The sequence below is a fragment of the Empidonax traillii genome, unplaced genomic scaffold (assembly GCF_003031625.1).
Source record: "Empidonax traillii isolate 1590-97213 ecotype Southwest subspecies unplaced genomic scaffold, ASM303162v1 scaffold2004:size43383, whole genome shotgun sequence".
Taxonomy (NCBI): Eukaryota; Metazoa; Chordata; class Aves; order Passeriformes; family Tyrannidae; genus Empidonax; species Empidonax traillii.
This window is the reverse complement of record NW_020957197.1, coordinates 598-17,700: the sequence shown is the minus strand read 5'-3', so window position 1 is coordinate 17,700 and position 17,103 is coordinate 598. Positions and strand designations below refer to the sequence as shown.

At 39.2% G+C, this 17,103-nt stretch overlaps 1 protein-coding gene across 1 annotated transcript in view; it reads left to right on the top strand.

Annotated features, from left to right (window-relative positions):
- The window catches only part of UPF2 (UPF2, regulator of nonsense mediated mRNA decay), a gene marked incomplete at its 3' end in the record, with an annotated part of 37,736 nt that extends 21,103 nt beyond the window's left edge, over positions 1-16,633 (top strand). Inside the window, exons 9-20 of the mRNA XM_027909229.1 lie at positions 530-638; positions 1,291-1,404; positions 2,098-2,214; positions 5,211-5,396; positions 5,912-6,115; positions 6,746-7,021; positions 8,294-8,477; positions 9,498-9,637; positions 10,665-10,769; positions 11,255-11,353; positions 11,987-12,154; positions 16,423-16,633. Coding sequence (XP_027765030.1) covers positions 530-638; positions 1,291-1,404; positions 2,098-2,214; positions 5,211-5,396; positions 5,912-6,115; positions 6,746-7,021; positions 8,294-8,477; positions 9,498-9,637; positions 10,665-10,769; positions 11,255-11,353; positions 11,987-12,154; positions 16,423-16,633 — 1,913 coding nt within the window. The remainder of the gene's footprint in view (positions 1-529; positions 639-1,290; positions 1,405-2,097; positions 2,215-5,210; positions 5,397-5,911; positions 6,116-6,745; positions 7,022-8,293; positions 8,478-9,497; positions 9,638-10,664; positions 10,770-11,254; positions 11,354-11,986; positions 12,155-16,422) is intronic.
- Positions 16,634-17,103: the final 470 nt, after the last annotated feature.

The window sequence follows — 17,103 nt, the reverse complement described above, 5'->3', positions numbered from 1 at the left end:
TGAAAATCAACCAGAACCACTTCCTTCAGCTTGTGAAATGATGGGCCTTGTTTTACGTAGTAACCACTACATTAATTTAGAAGTTTGCTGCCTTAAAGCTAAAGGTGTTTCTACTTCCCTGGTTATTTCAACAAAAAAGATGTTGAAACCTTCCAGTTACCAGTGGAGTTCTCTGGAAGGGTTTTTTGGGTTGCCCGTTGAGATGGATGTGAATTTTGTTTATGTCTGGTAATTTATTGAAGGTCAAATTCTGCAGCTGAGATGGTATTTGGCTTTTTACCTAAGGCAGTAGCTTCCAAAGGCAATTAACTGTGAAGGATTCCAACAGGACATGGTAGTTTACCTTCTTTTATTGTTGTTTTTAAATTACATTGCATTTTGAAGTGAGCCCAAAGAACTGCATGTATGTGGTCCTGTCACTATATGCATTCATTCTTTTCATAAGTAAACTGCTGCCCATCTTTGTAGACATAAATAACCTTTCTGTCTGTAAATTAATTGTCTCTTTAATCCTCTCCTTTGGTTGCAGGTTGGATTTGCTCCCATTTTATGCCAGACTGGTTGCCACGTTGCACCCCTGTATGTCTGATGTGGCGGAGGATCTCTGTTCCATGCTGAAAGGGGATTTCAGATTCCATGTATGTTTTGGTGTTCAGAGTAACCAATCTGAGAAGTCACCCTTTGGTGTAAAAAATAACATTTGGTGTTGTAATGGAGTATTTAATTCAAATTAGTTTTTCTGATTTTCATCAGTCAAAATTTTCTGTTCCTCTCAATTGTACTTTTCAGTGTTGTTTCTCTTTTTTTTTTGAGTTTTGTGCTCCAACTGGTTATGGTGCACAGTGATGATTTCTTCACCATGTTCTGAGTTTTATGGCACAAATTTCAGGGTTTGTTTCTAACACTGACATTAAAATGTGTATGAATTGCTCAGGCTCACTTGAATCAACTATCTGAAGTTAACTGTTCTCAGAAAAACCTTTATCTGTAGGGGAAATCCAATTTTGTGTTCTGGGGATTTATGTTCAGACATGGAGACATATTGGTGCTTTGTTAGTAAAATTCTGCTGAATGTCAGTAATTTTAAAAAAAAAGAAAAGTCTGCACATTATTAAATCTGACATGAAAAAGCCATCAATGTTTAATATTTCCTTGAGGGCTACACAAGGGACCCAGGTCAAACACTGCTGATTTCCCAACCTGCTTATGCATGTTCAGGTCAAAGTAATTTAGAAGAACTGCGTATTTTTGAGGGGCTGAAATCCATTCTTTTTTTTTTTTTTTTTTTAGGTAAGAAAGAAGGACCAGATCAACATTGAAACAAAGAACAAAACTGTGAGGTTTATTGGGGAGCTCACCAAGTTTAAGATGTTCTCCAAAAATGACACCCTGCACTGTTTGAAGGTGAGTGTTGTGATACTCTGTGCTCCAGCATGTGCTGATCACGTGTCCCCATCCTATTCCCCTTCATTTATCTGCTGCTGATGATGTTTGAATTTATTAGATGTGGTTTTAAACCCTGATGTCTGCTGTTAATTGCACAAGGAGACTTTTATGGCTGTTTGTGGAAGTTTAGAATGTTCTCGTTTCTCTAAGGGTAGGAATATATTAAAATAAACGTCCCCCTAAACTGCTAACAATGTTTTTTGTGAGTATGGCAGACATTGATGCTTATTAATCTGCTATACCTCGCAAAACTTTCATTATGTTGATTTCAATTAATGTTTTTGACAGCAAGAGGGAGGGATTGGAGGCAAAAAGCTTCTCAGTGATGCAAGGAGGGGCTTTTATGCCATTTTAGCAGGTGCTTTTGTTTGTTGAGGAGCAAAACAAATCTTTGGAAAGCATTAATCTCTGGGCACATCATCTCACTTTGCTGATAAACATGCAAACTCATCTTTCGTGTCAAGTCCCAAATTTTAAAAATGGTTTTAAAAAAATAAAAGGAATTTGAAGACTCACAGTTTAAGATCCCTTTCTGTGCGTAGTTTCAGTTCAAGGCTGAACTCTTAAGCCATTGTAATCATCACAACTTAATGTTTTCTGCAGTTGAAAAAGATGTTTAACGAGCTGTGTTTTTGTATCAATACATCCCAGATGCTGCTGTCAGACTTCTCTCATCACCACATTGAGATGGCCTGTACCCTGCTGGAAACCTGTGGCAGATTCCTCTTCAGATCCCCAGAGTCTCACCTAAGAACCAGCGTCCTTTTGGTAAGAAAAACTCATCATCTCATGGGGGAGGGTGTCAGGCACTACCCTAAAGCAATTACTCCTTTCTGAAAGTATCCTGGAGAGCTCCAGTTGACCTGTAAATCTGTTCAGGACTTGAAAGAAAATGTAAAAAAATGAATTGAATTTCAGAAGCAAAAAGCTATTGCTTTTGAACTGCAGATAATTCAGAGATAGGGCAAAAGCAGAGGATGAGGTTGAAAGAATGTAGTAGGTGTATCTGAACATTGCTGAGATACAATTTGGGAGGAAAAGCAGACAGGATTTCAACTGCAGGTGAAGACAATTGTGGAGGAGGTGGTTTCTGTGCCCTGGTGCAACGTCTGGGGTTTTAAATTGGAAGAAAAAGTTCATGAAGGCACAAGAGGAAGCAGTTTTTGAAATAGAGGTTGGGAATTAAGGTAAGAGTAGAATTGGGATCTGTAAATCTAGATAAGTACTGGAAAAGGCATAAAAAGAAATGGCTTTGGATCTTTCTTAATGGAACTGAGCCCTGAATACTTCACTGGCATGAGAGACAATCCTAAAACTTTGTCCAAGGTAAGAGACAGAGTCAAACATGGTTGAAGAATTCCTTTACAGATAAATTCCCTTCCTCTTGACCCTGCAGCCTCTCCTCTCATGGAGAAATTGTACAATATACCCAAGTAGGCAGCTGCTTCTCCTTAATGGAGAAGCAGCTGCCTACTTGGGTATATTGTACAATTTCTTTTTTCACACAACAGTTTCTTTGTGAACCTCTTTGAATGTCATAACAACATCTGTTGGGGTGGTGGAGCCACAGGAGGAAAGAGATGGGCAAATTAACTGCAGGTTCTTGGCTCGTGCTTTTTGTAGCAATGCACTTGGGATCTTGAAAGGTTTGAGTCTCAATTTTCTACATTTATTTTATTTGACAATAAATGTGAATGCTAAACCTGGCTCAACTGTGAGGTGCAGGACAAACCTCAAACACTGAATTATCTGAGGCTTAAAAGCCTCACAAGGTTTCGGATAAGTCATCTTTCTTATGCAGTGAGGAACCAGGAAAAGATAAGTTTGGAATATCTGTTGCTCAAGATGTAAAATTAAGATAAATAGATTTCTGTTCTGCAATCTTTTAACGTCCCCCTAAATACAGAGATTAATTTTGACTTAGTCTTCTGCAAATTGGATCATAGTCTTACGGTACCAGTTAGTGTGAGCTGTAGAAAAGATTACTGCCAAAGCCAGCTAATTACAATCTTGTGGTAAAAAAATCTAAGCAAATATAAAGCTGATCTTCTCAATGACTCTTATGGGTAGAATTAAGGCTGTTGATCCTTCAAATAATTGTTGGTCTTAATCTTTACTGCTGATGAAATATTAGGTAATAAGATTCCAAAGGGGCTGCATGTCCCCCATTAAACACAACGTTGCTTTGTCCTAGGGTGGAAGAAAGTCATAGTTAAGAATGGATTTTAAAAGTAATTAGGGGAAAATTGATTATTGAGAAGTAAAGTGCTCTGTAAGGGTGTTGCAAACTTATTGGCAGTGAGTGACTCAGTGTAGAGAAACATTTAGTGGTCATATCCTGGTTTTGTAGAACTACTTCATGTTATGCAAATTATTTAGAGATTGTTTCGTCAGGACAGTGTTTATTTCTGTTAATTGTTCTTGTTGGCGAATCTTTCAAATTCGGTGTCCTTTATATAACTCCAAATATTAACCTAAAATTGACTTGGCCTTGGGATCTTTGAATTGGATTCGTTGAGTTGGAGCCTCGAAAGGAGGATCAGCTTTATCTTGATCCACCTTTCAGGAGCATAATCATGTTAAAACGCCAAGTTCTTGTGTTGTGCTGTCATGGCCTTGTTAAAAGGATATTTGAAGTTTGGATATTGGGAGCCTCCTGATGCGTTTTTAATCATTTGACTTAGACAGTTGTCTTAAGCTTTAGGGCAAGGTCACTTGTGTTTATAAATACCCAGAATGAAGCTGTGTGGTGGTTTCTTTCTTGTGTAGATGGGGTTGGAGCTGTGGCAGATGTTGTTTCTACAGGAGGAGGCTGTGACAAAGTAAATGCAGTTAATTTAAACCGTCTTAATTCATACAATGAATTAAATAATTCATGTTCTATCTTCTGGGAAGAAACATTTTTTTTTTAAATCATTACCTATTATTTGCAATTTAATGTGCAACTTTTTGTAACAGGAAAATACACAAATCATGTAGGTTTATGTTGTTTTAAAGTTTTCTTTGCAGGCCATTCTGCCATTTTCTGTTGTCTTTCACTTTGCCACACTTAATGTTTAAGTTTATAGTAAAACATGCTAAATGTCACTGTGGCAGAAAACAGGTGTTTTCTGCTGATCCATCTACAAAAGGTGAAAACTTAAACCATGACTTACATATCCAAAATGAAATATGGAGAAAAGACTGTCTTTAGTAAGGAAAACCAGACCAATGCTGACAATTAAGCAGAGTAATTAGTGTTACTTGACTGATTTTTCCTGCAATACCACTTTATGGTGGGTACTGCTTTTCTTGCAGTCCATTCTGCTTGGGTAAACAGCAACAATGGAGCTTGGAATAAGGAAAATGCCATTGCCTAAATCTTTGGGAATTCATGTGAAACCATCAAAATAGACTCACTGGAGTTGCACTGATGTAAAAAATAGATTGTGAAGACATCAGTATTTCAGCTACTTTAGTTAAATAAAAATAGCTGCTGATAATCTAAACTTCTGGATTTTGAGGGGAGCTTTAAATACTGGTCTGGAACCTTTCTCACCCCAGGTGAACCATTATAAAAACAGGGGTTGTAAAGAAAAATGACAGTGGAAAGAGCAGCACAGAACCATATCTATGCTTTCTTCTTTCTTCTCTCTACCCAAGCTTTTAACTTACTTTTCTGCAACCTTTCATGTTTCCCTCCTCCCAAATGTAGCTGTAAAAGCCTTTGGCTGGAAAACGTGGTGTGTCAGCACCTTTAACTGATTATTTGCATTTATTTCCAGGAACAAATGATGAGGAAAAAACAAGCAATGCATCTTGATGCCCGCTATGTCACGATGGTGGAAAATGCCTATTACTACTGTAATCCCCCTCCAGCTGAAAAAACTGTGAAGAAAAAACGCCCTCCCTTGCAGGAATATATCAGGAAACTTCTGTACAAGGATCTCTCCAAGGTCACCACAGAAAAGGTAAATCCTGTCAGAATCTTCAGTGGAGTTTTTCCTGGAAGTGATGCAGGAAGGATTTGGGGAGGGTTACAGTTTCTTTAATTCAGGGATAATTTTTGTGTCCCTGATTAAGGTGGTTTCGTTTGGTTTATTGGAATTGGTGGAAGCTCCAGTTGGGGACCTGCATCCTCTGGAGCATTAAGTGACCAACAGAGAGAGTGAGATGAAAATCTTTGTGTTGGGAGAGTAAGAGAAAAAAAAAGGCTGAAATTAAACACAGGCTGTAAGAGCAAGGAAATGATGGGACACACTTGGACAGTGGATCAGCAGCTCCAGGAGAGCAGTTGCGTTACACACACAAAGTGCTCCACAGCAACTGCAGATCTGAAGGAGGCTTGGAAAAGGAGAACCAGGTTGTTGGCAGGTGCTCAGAGGGATTCCATCCCAACCAGGAGAGATGGGGAGGTGACAGAGGGAGCGCCTGGATATTTTTTTACCTGCTTAAAATGTGAAGCTTGTCTTAAAATTTGGTTTAGGTCCTGAGGCAGATGCGCAAGCTCCCTTGGCAGGATGCAGAAGTTAAAGACTATGTTATATGCTGTATGATCAACATCTGGAATGTGAAATATAATAGTATTCACTGTGTAGCCAACCTCTTAGCAGGGTTGGTCCTTTACCAGGAAGATGTCGGAATTCATGTTGTGGATGGAGTGCTGGAGGATATTCGACTGGGAATGGAGGTAAACACCCAGCATCCTTGCTGAGCTGCACTCGTTTGCTTGTCTTGGAAGGACAACTAAAATCATCTTGCTTAAAGAAAAGAATCCTTGGATTCTGGGTTTTTTTAAGTCTGATGACTTTTCTGCCTTCCTTGTTTGCTTTGTAAAGGTTTATTTAAATTAATACCCCCCCAAAACAAAACAAAACAAAACAACAACAAAACCAAACTAACAGGATTATTAGGACAGTTGTTTTGCCCCCCTTGGCATACCATTTATTCTTTCTCAGTGCAGACAGATTCATGCAACTTCGAGTAATTTTGGACACTACTCCATATTTTAATAGATGTTAAAATTACAAGAATTCTCTGGGAGATGAAAAATTATCATAGATTTAAGACGAAGTATGGGCTACATGGATTTGAACTTTATAATAAATACTAGCTGACCAGCTTTCATAACTACTTCTAAATGTTTACTTTTGTGTAATGCACATGGACATAAATAATCATCTTTTATTATAAGAAATCCTATCCATATTTCTATACCCCTTTTTTCTTTGTAAAAGCTTTGTTGGGTGTGGGGTTTTTTTTCTAATGTTCTACTGTGTCTGCATGATGCAGTGAATTTCCCTGTCCTGTTTTGGTGCAGGTTAATCAACCAAAGTTTAACCAGCGGCGGATCAGCAGTGCCAAGTTCTTGGGGGAGCTCTACAATTACCGGATGGTGGAATCTGCCGTCATATTTCGAACTCTCTATTCTTTCACCTCCTTTGGGGTGAACCCTGATGGCAGCCCCAGCCCCCTGGACCCTCCAGAGCATCTCTTCAGGATCAGGCTGGTGTGCACCATCCTCGATACCTGCGGGCAGTACTTCGACAGAGGGTCCAGCAAACGAAAGCTCGATTGCTTCCTTGTGTACTTCCAGGTATTCTGGATTTTACAGAGCTCTGTGCAGTTCTTCAGCAGGCTGATCTAAGTCAGTCTGCTGCATATTTCTCTCACTGTTCTCTAGCACTACAGTTTTTAGAATCCAGTCTGTCTGATGGCAGTTTTATTTCCAAGTGATGCGTGTGTTGAGTTACATCAAAACGATCAGGGTGCTCTCAGTGCCCCCACTGTGGGTTTGCTCAGCTCAGAGAAGGTTAGTTAGGTTCTGACCTCATCTGATAGTTTTTGGAGGGACAGAGGGCTCCAATACTCCTCAGGCACGCAGGGTGAAAAGATGAGAGGGAATGGGCACAAGCTGCAGCAGGGAAGGTTCTGACTGAATAAATGTCATCAAGTGGGGAGAAGATTTCATAACCAGAGTGTTTAAACACTGGAATGGGTTCCTCATCAGATGGGGAATTTCAGCCCATGGAATTCATGCTAAAACCCTTCACATATAATTCCTTTTTGTTTCTGCTTTTTCTTTCTAAATTATATTAAAACAAGGGTATTAAAAGTTTGGGTGATAATGACTTATTCCAGACCTTCAGGACATTTATCCTTTGCTGTATATGAGATGTGAAACGTTGTTTTAATGTATAATCTAGTCCTATCTTTAAATGCAAATTAAACTTTTCAGGGAAGAAGGTATTTTGGTTACACCTTATTAATTTCAGCAAGCCTTCCTTTTGACCATGTCACCTTCTAAGTAAAGTTTCTCTCACACATTCTTAATTTTCAGATGCAGTTCTTGCTCTCAGGTTGTACTGTTATGTTGGCTTAAAATCAGCACTTATTTGTGACAATGTCTCTGTAAGAGTTGTCTGCAAACTTTTTATAAGGCAAACTGGATTAGGGACTTGAAGCTGGCTGCAGTCTCAAGACTTTTTGGTGATGTTTCCCCCCCTTCTCCCTAAAATATGCCTTTAGGAAATTCATTTTCTTGAAAATATATGAGGGGAGGAATTGAGAGCAGGCAAGTTGTTCCGTGCTCACACTGAGAAGGGACTTCAATGCTTTTTTTGTGCTAAGTCTTCTTATTTCTAACAGTGCTTGTGATAGAAGCAGCATATTCTTAATGTTTGCGATATCCAGCGTTATCAAACAGTGTGCAGTGATATCCAAACCCCTAATAGTTGTATAAAATTTAGCATTTTCCGCTGTACAGACAGGCCTTGGCATGACGGACTTCAGTGTTTTAACCCTCAGAGGTGAAATAGTTCCTAAATCTCAGTGTGCATGGAACTCACTGGGATATTTTGTCTTCCAGCGCTACGTGTGGTGGAAAAAAAGCCTGGATGTTTGGACAAAAGAGCACCCTTTCCCTATAGACATAGATTATATGATCAGTGATACCCTGGAGCTGCTGAGACCAAAGATCAAGCTGTGCAATTCTCTGGAAGAAGCTGTGAGACAGGTGCAGGACTTGGAACGAGAGTTCTTAATAAAACTAGGTGAGGAAATGGGGATTTTGGGGGGGGGGTTTATTGACAATTCCTGTAGTTTTTAAAATTGCCTCTTGTTTGGTGGTGGTAGGTCACTATTGTTGTTGTTTTATTCTCATGATAAGAATATTTCTGTAGCTTCTTTGCCCTTTTCTAATCGCTTCAGAGATCATACAGAATCTCCATAACTAAAGTGATTAAGTGTTTAAAAAAAATTCATTGTGAGTACTGTTAATATAATAGTATTTGGAGAGCAGAATTGTGTGTGTATATTAGTTAATTGAGTCACATGGTGCAAGTGATGAGGGAGAAAATTATGAATTTAATCAGAAAAATGATTTATTACTCTTAATTTCAGCCCATTTGAGAAAATCCTGGTTAGTATCTAAAACTGTTACCACGTTAACCTTTAAGCTTTTGTTCTTACTACATATGGGATACTGCTGTGCTCATTGCTTGTTAATTGGAGTTGTTTTCTAATATCTCATTTTTATTTGAAAACAGGCTTGCTCATGAAAAGCCTGTAAAAATACATAAGTTTTACACTTTAGGTGTTAATTAGAGTTTTAATAGCACTTCATCTTCTTGGACAAGTTCAGTTTCTAAGAATTCATTGGGAGAAATGTGTACAATACCATGTAAAATGCTGCAACTTCTGGTTTAGGACAAATTTATTTTTTTAATATGCTGTCCATTTAATTGACATTGTATGTTAGAAGTTTGTTATTTTTTTTCACTGGATGACCTAAATTTTGCAAAAGCAGTTCTCTAAAAACAGTTTGTTTTTTTTTTTTCATGAATCAGAATCATGATCAGTTCTTAAATATTTTCTCAGCAAACATTCTGATTGAAATCCTGTGAGACTAAATGTGGAAATAGTCTAGAGGAAGAGAACTACCTAGAAAACGTGTCATTCAGAAGTAGAATATTGTGACCCATGGGAACAAGGGGTTTTTGAAGTGATTTTCCATGTATAACTGGAGTGGTTATGTGTCTTCTGATGTTCTAAGTCTTTTTTCCAAATTTCAGGAATTGTGAATGACAAAGATTCCAAAGATTCCATTACGGAAGGAGAGAACCTGGAAGAGGACGAAGAGGAGGAGGAAGGTGGAGCAGAGACAGAGGAACAATCTGGAAATGAAAGTGAAGTAAATGAGCCAGAAGAAGAGGTGAACTTAATCATTTACCTTCTTTCATGTAAAAAAAGGACGAGTAATCAGGATTTTGATTGCTTGGTGCTTTCTGAAGCCCCTCTAAGTCGCCAGAGCCAGTGGGTGAAACGTGGCCCAGATAGTACTTGAAGACATTCCCATCCCACTTTTGTGTTTGTGGAAAACTGAATACAGAGTTTCTGAGGCTTATTCCAGACAATTTACAGCAGAAACTTGAACCTGACAACTTTGCTTCTCAACAAAAAGATGCCTTCAGTTTTTTTGGCATGAAAAATAAAGCACTTGAAGATTATTTTTTTGAGATTATTAAGGCAAATGTATTGACTAGATGTCAGAGCAGTCAGGTAGGAAAAATAACAGCTGTTCAGAGTATGCCTGTGTAATAGGAATAAATAAAAGATTTATGGAGCATAGAAACCTTCCTTGTTTACTGTGCTAATAGTATTTTGAATCAAAAATGGTGGGGCCAATAAAAAAAAGACAAGTACATAGAAATTCTGAGTTGTCACTGTGACGCAGCAGAGTTGAGGTGATAATGGTGGTGTTACAAGGAAACCATTTCATCGAGGAAATAGGAGACGGTTTTTTCCAGGTGCTTGGGTTGGTTGGTTTGCTAAGGAGCCTTTTTCAAGCTCTGTCTGTCAGTGTTAGAGAGCCTGAAGTTTGGCTGGGTTTGTGCCTTTAGCCACAAATCAGTACCAGCAGAACCACAAACAGCTGTGGGGTGGGGAAGGCACCTCTGGGGATCTTTGTGTTTCCCTTCTTCCCAATCCATTCCTCCAGCTTGTGGAATTCCCTCTGAGTTGCAGCACAACCATGTGGGGTGTTGGCCTCTGCTCCCAGATTTCTGCTGTACATTCTTGAAATTATCAGATAAAGCCCCATGAGTTCAGACTGAACATTAAATAAAAAAATGTAACCAACAGATTTACTAGGACTGAACTGAGCAAGTGTTATAGGAACCCAGGTGCAAGCGGTCCTGTTTTGTTTTAAATGGTCACCAGTTATTAATGGAATATTCTAGGAGGGCTCTGACAATGAGGAAGAAGAAGGGGAGGAGGAAGAGGAGGAAAACACGGATTATCTTACAGACTCCAATAAGGAAAACGAGACTGATGAGGAGAACACGGTGTGTATTGCCCCGGGCAGCTCTGAACTGGCCTCTGCCTCCTTTACTGACTGCTTTTTGCCAGTGCTGCTCATAACAAAGCTGGGAAAATAAACATAGTAGGAAAATAAAGAACATTATCAACCAATGTGCTGGGATACTGACTTCAAACTTTTTGTGGTCGTGTTATGCTTTCCAGATACTTGCAGGGTAGTTTCTGTCTTGAAAATACCACTTAACTTTATGGACTTAATGGAAAAATGAGTTAAATAGGTGTGTTAAGGGTAGAGAGTTTTCTTTATAATTGTTGCCACATCTCGGATGTGACCAATTTGTCTTTCAAGAAAATAATCAAGGCTGAAAACTTCCTTCTTGAACAATTTGGGTTTTTAAACCTTTTATGTATGATACAGAAGCAATGAGGATATTTTCCCACTTATTTCTGGACCGAGTGTTCATATTTCTGGAACTAATGTAATGGAAGGTTTTTTGTCCCACTGCAATAGGAAGTGATGATTAAAGGAGGAGGATTGAAGCATGTCCCTTGTGCAGAGGATGAGGATTTCATTCAGGCATTGGATAAAATGATGCTGGAAAACCTTCAGGTATAAATAGTTACTTTCATAATTTAATGTACAATTAACTGCAGTTGATTTTTCTTTAAATAAGTGATTAGGGCTTAACTTACCATACTAAAGGACATGGGTGGGTTTTTTTCATTATTTCCTCTTCTCTGCAGTTGACATGTTTGGATGAGTGGCTTTTAGTAAAATAGCTGTTAATTGTATTGATTACTGAATCAGTAATAACTGCAGCGGATACTGTGCCACACTTCTGACTTTATCCTAGGTTTTAATACATTTAGTGTGTTTAAAATGCAGATGCATTTAAATTTACATAGCCTTTTTATGCTTTTGTTTGTTTGCTTTAGACACATCTGATAAATATTTCAGTACTGAGCATACCAAGCCATGTATAATGAATATATATTAATAAGACCTACCGAAAAAATCTGTTATCCAAATTCCTTTATAGCTGAAGTATTCTCTGCCTGTAACTTTTTTTTTTTTTTCTCACAAGCAAGGAAAACTAAAGGGAAATGTAATAAATCCTGATAGATTTATTTCTGTATTACTTGGTTCTCCTGGAAGAGAGACTTTTTAACAGTCATGACAGCCTGTCTGTTGCCATCCAGTGTCAGCATCTCAGCACTGACAGGATTTCCTCTCCCTTGGCAGCAACGCAGTGGGGAGTCAGTGAAAGTGCATCAGCTGGATGTTGCCATCCCTCTGCACCTCAAGAGCCAGCTCAAGAAGGGGCCCCCACTCGCGGGTGGAGAAGGAGAGGCCGAGTCTGGGGACACGATGCCCTTTGTCATGTTAACAAGGAAAGGCAACAAACAGCAGGTGAGAGGTTCCACAAGGTACAGACACCTTAAATAAATAAACAAATATAATCCTTTCGCTTCTTCGAAAATCCCACTTTTAACTTCTGAAGTCACGGGGTATTTGTTCATCCTTTTCTCAGGATAGGAGACACACAGCTTGATTTTGGTAAATAGGAAATGCCATCTGTAGTTTCTCGGAGTTCTTGGTTGTCGGTAGAAAGGATGGAGAAAAATTCCAGGGTCGGATTATGCCATTATTAATTTACATTTGGTGATTACACCAGTAGGAGATTGTTGTGTCTTACCTGTATGTTAAATGTAGTTGTGGAAGATGGAGGGCTGCGGTTGGTGGGCTGCCAGTGAACACTGAAAGGGGTAGGGAGGATAAAAAAAATTCCAGAATCTTCAAGATTGTACAGGTTTTTCTGAAAACACTTTCAGGTTCAAATCAAGGTATATGGCATTTTCTAAATTCCACTTCCTAAGTAACTGCCACTTGGCTGAATTTGTTCAATTTGCAAAAAAAAAAAAAAAAAATTAAAAAAAAAAATTATTGTCTCTGAAGATATTTTTAGGGGGCTATTCCAGAATGGCTGAGCCTCTTGGAGGAACTTAATTGGGAAGGGTATTGATAAAACAAATAAAATCTTCATGCAGCCAGTCTGTGTGTTGGTCTTGGCCCTTTTCTCCAGTATATGTTTGACTTTTCCTATCTCAGCAAATGCATCATGTACAGCTCAGTACCTCACACATTCCACATGAATTTCTCCCCATGGTTTAGGTCTCTTTAAAGAAACCTTTTCATTCTGGTTATCCAATTTGGTGATGGAAATTAATTACTTTGAGTTAACATGGCAAGCAAAACCAAGTCCAAGCATCTGGGCCTTTCCAGTGTTTAGATCAGAGTCATTATTTGGCTCTTACTTTTGTCCCCTGATCTGCATCGATGGTTTGACAGCTGAGATTTATAAACCTGAACCTGTTTTTCTCTTCCTTCCTATGAGAGACACTTAAAAAAATCCATGTAGAAAGTGGTTGTTGTGTTTTCCTGGAACTTGAATGTTGTCTGTGAAGTTGTGCAGAAGTTTTGAGTGGGGGATTTTTGTTGTAAAAAAAACCAAAAAAACTAAGGTGTTTAATATTTTCAGGATAATTTACTAGGAGCATCTGTAGTGCAAAGAATTTTGGGATCTTCATATTCCCTGTGAGGGGAAAGTATTGCTGGTATGTGGCTTAAAAAGAAAGCAGAACTTGTTCAGGATTTTTCCCTGCTCCTCCCCCAATATTTGGTTTTGGGAGTAGGTTCTTCCTGCCAAAACTCCTCTCAACGTTTCTAGAAATGTAGAAAACAGTTGCTTTATAGACTCCTTCAGCTCCTGACTTAATGAAAGGCTTCTTTGTCCATGCTCCTGTATTCAAAAAAAAAAAAATGTGTCTTAGTAGTCAGTTTTAATAGAAAAATAAGCAGGAAAGAAGAGGTGGAGTTGAAAAGAAAATAATTATTCTGTCTCACGGTACTTTATTTGAAATCTGCGTGAGCAGAGCGAGTGCAGAGTTTTGAAGTGATGGATGCACAGGTCACTGGTAACTCAGAGCTGTAAACTTTCAGCTTGTTACGAGCAAAAGAAGTTTGCAGCAAGCTGGGGGGGCTGTGAGTGACTTCATCTGCACAGTCACCGGAGTGACAAACAGCCCACTTTGGGTTTGGGCTCCGCACTCTTTGTTAGTGGCACTGCTGAAATGAGAAATCTGCACTGTTAGAAAGCACCTTCTGATGGAAATTATTCGTGCTGTGCTTCCTTCCAGAGGCTGATATTTGGTAGTTGAGGTCCAGTTGCCAAATACTCACATGTCAGTGCCCAGCCAGATTTCAGTGCAGCATTGACAGCTGCTTTCTTGAAGCAACACAAGAACAACTGAGTGGTATTTACCAGCTGCAAACAACCTGAATTAATGGTCATTGCAGGCTGGTAGTGACAAGGACACCGCGTTTTATCCTGAAAACTTACAAAACTGGTAGCAGTAGAACCTAAAACCTAATGTGGTTATTTGAAATTAAACAGTAGCACTGTGAATTATTCATAAGCCGTGGGAGAGCAAGGGCAAATAACGTTGTCATCATAATGCTGAGCTCTGTCTGATACCATTTGATTGTTTATGAAACCAGCCAAGAAGTTTTATGCCAGGTAGGTGTGAAATGAAGTGAGATTTAGATTGTAAAAAGCAAGTCCCCAAGTGTCAAGAAATTTTGTTAATACCTGAGACAAAAGATCTCCTTTTGTCTGAAAGATCTTTAGCAAGGCTCGATAAAACAATGGAATGGTCAAGTGTGTCCTTGAATGTCCTTTATCTCCTGATCTTTTTTTAAAAAAAAATCTGTAATAATCCAGTCTTCTGAATAGTCATTTTTGATCATCCTTCAGTGGAACCCTCTGTCCTGCCCCCACCTCACAGGTCCTGTGAGAGGTTTTAGATGCACCTCTTCACTGTGTGCAAATGGGAAGCCTTTCAGTTGCTCAGTAATCATCACATCCTGTAGTAATTGTCATCAGTGACTTGATTTCAGGTGGCAGCTGATTGCCTTGAGATAGTGAGTCACTGATGTTTTGATAATTACCAGGCTGTTGTTTTTCTGTTTCTCTCATTTACAGTTCGGTTTTATTTTTTTCTGCTTTGTGCATCTTGCCTGAAAACACCAATCCCATTAAGCTGATAAATCCACGGAACAGAGAAAATATAAAGGACATATTAAAATGGATGAGGAGCTTAATGGTGAAGCCAAGGAATGATTTCTATCATGAAATGCTGCTAATGGATTAGTTATTTGTGTGGTTCACCTAAAGCTCATTTGCTGATCTGTGGGAACAGCCTGCTCAGCAATAAGTAACTAAAGCTTCCTTTGCTCTTGGAATTTCAACTTCCATCTTTATTCTTCCCTGCACGCCTTAATAACAAGCTTGTATTTATAATCAGTATAATATACTATTACTCTAAAAAAAAATCTTGTCTGTTTTTTCTCTTCTAAACACCTCTTGCAGTTGGTAGGATTTGGGGAGTCACTGTACCCAGGTTTTTCTCAGGTCTTTGCAAGAGTTTGTCTGTGTTTCAAACACAGTTTATTTTCAAATGCTGCATCTGAGTACTTGGAGTCTTCTGGTGGGGCTGTGTGAGATACCTCGAGATTGCTCAGTAATCATTGCGTTAAGTACCAACCAGGAGCACTGAGGGGTTTGTTTTACTCTAAACCTTCTCAGCAGAGGTTCTGATAATGTATCTTTCCATCTGCAGCTTTTGACAGTGGAACAGAAAAGAACACTCGGGAATTTGCTTCTGTTTCTGGGGAAATAGATCTCCCATGATGGGAACAAGCAGCAGGATTCAGAGTAGTGCAGGGAATATTGAGAATGATTATCTTTAAATGCATTTCCCTTCTTATAGCACAGAAATATTTATGTCTAATGGCCATGCAGTTGAAGGAGGGAGTCAAATTTTTATAAATATGTTCTCAAACTTTAGCATTAAGGGTTTTCTGAGAGCTGTTGTTTCAGTTGCAGATAAGATTAAGAATCACTTCTCTGTTTGGGAACAATTGTAAAAAAGAAATGAAATCTATGGGAATAACAGCTTGAATTTTCTGAATCTGAGGAAAAAAGAAAACACCTTCCTTACACCTCTCTGAAAATCTCATCTGAATTTCCAGAGAGGGTCCTTCTGTAGGAGTGCCAGGGTTACCTGATGTACCTTAGGGCAGATCAGAGAAGGTGTTGATTGTGGAGTGGGGATGAGGAAGAAAAGATTCAATTTGACACCACAGCTGTCTCCAGAGTAATGAGAAGCACTGGGGAGCCAGAATTATCCAGTAAAAGGAAAGTACTGGCCAGAGAATGTCAGAGGATGCCTGGAACGTTTCATCACAGGGGATTGCAGCAGGAATTCTGCTTGGGGGGCTTCATCTCTTGGGAGGGAAGTGCATCTTCCTGAGCCAGCTCACGTGCTTTCATCTCCAGATTGGTGTAATTCTCTCTTGGGCACATTGGCTGATGTGAAGATGAGAAATAAAGGTGGCTGTGCCTTCCTGTGTCTTTGGGGTCTGGGTGGGTTCCATTTTCTCCTGCTGCTCCAAGCGAAGCAGAGCTTAAAACCAAACGACAAACACCACGCTTGGCAGGAGAAGCTGCTGCAGAAACCATCCCAGTAACTACAATAACTGTGATCTCTCTGTGTTTCGGATGCTTTTGTGGTGTGTTTTTCCCTCCTGGGGATTTACAAACTCGTTTCCACTTGCAGTTCAAGATCCTAAATGTGCCCATGTCTTCCCAACTGGCGGCAAACCATTGGAACCAGCAGCAGGCGGAACAGGAGGAGAGGATGAGGATGAAAAAGCTCACTCTGGATATCAATGAACGGCAGGAACAGGAGGACTACCAGGGTAAGCAAATCAGAGAGGATTTAATTTTCATTTTCAGGGCAGCCCTCATGGATGTGCAGAAAATGTCAGGTGTGATGATAAACAGCCTAAATTCTGAATATTGATCTGCAGTACTTGGGGAAACCTGTGTTTGGTGTCAGGCATTCCTTGGTTACTTTGGACTTGAAGTTTTTATAGCTCTTCCATGAAAGGGGAGTTTTCAAACGGGGCTCAAATGTCAGGATTTCCATTTATTTTGGGAAAGGGGAAGAACTGAGACGGTTTCCTCAAAAATAACACAAAATGAATCTGATGTTTGCTGCAAGACAACTGAGTTGAATACAAGAGGAATGAACTCTGTGCAACCTAAACTATTTTTAAGCTATTAATAGGTATTTTAGATAGTAATAGTATTTAGACTCTTCATTAAGTCTTGCTGGGACTTGCAAATACTGAGGTGACCTTCACTTGAAAAATACAAACTGTCACCTCAGCTTCATGTTGTCAAAGGTTCTAAGAGTCCTCAAATGTGGAGCATCTGAATATATTAACAAAATGAA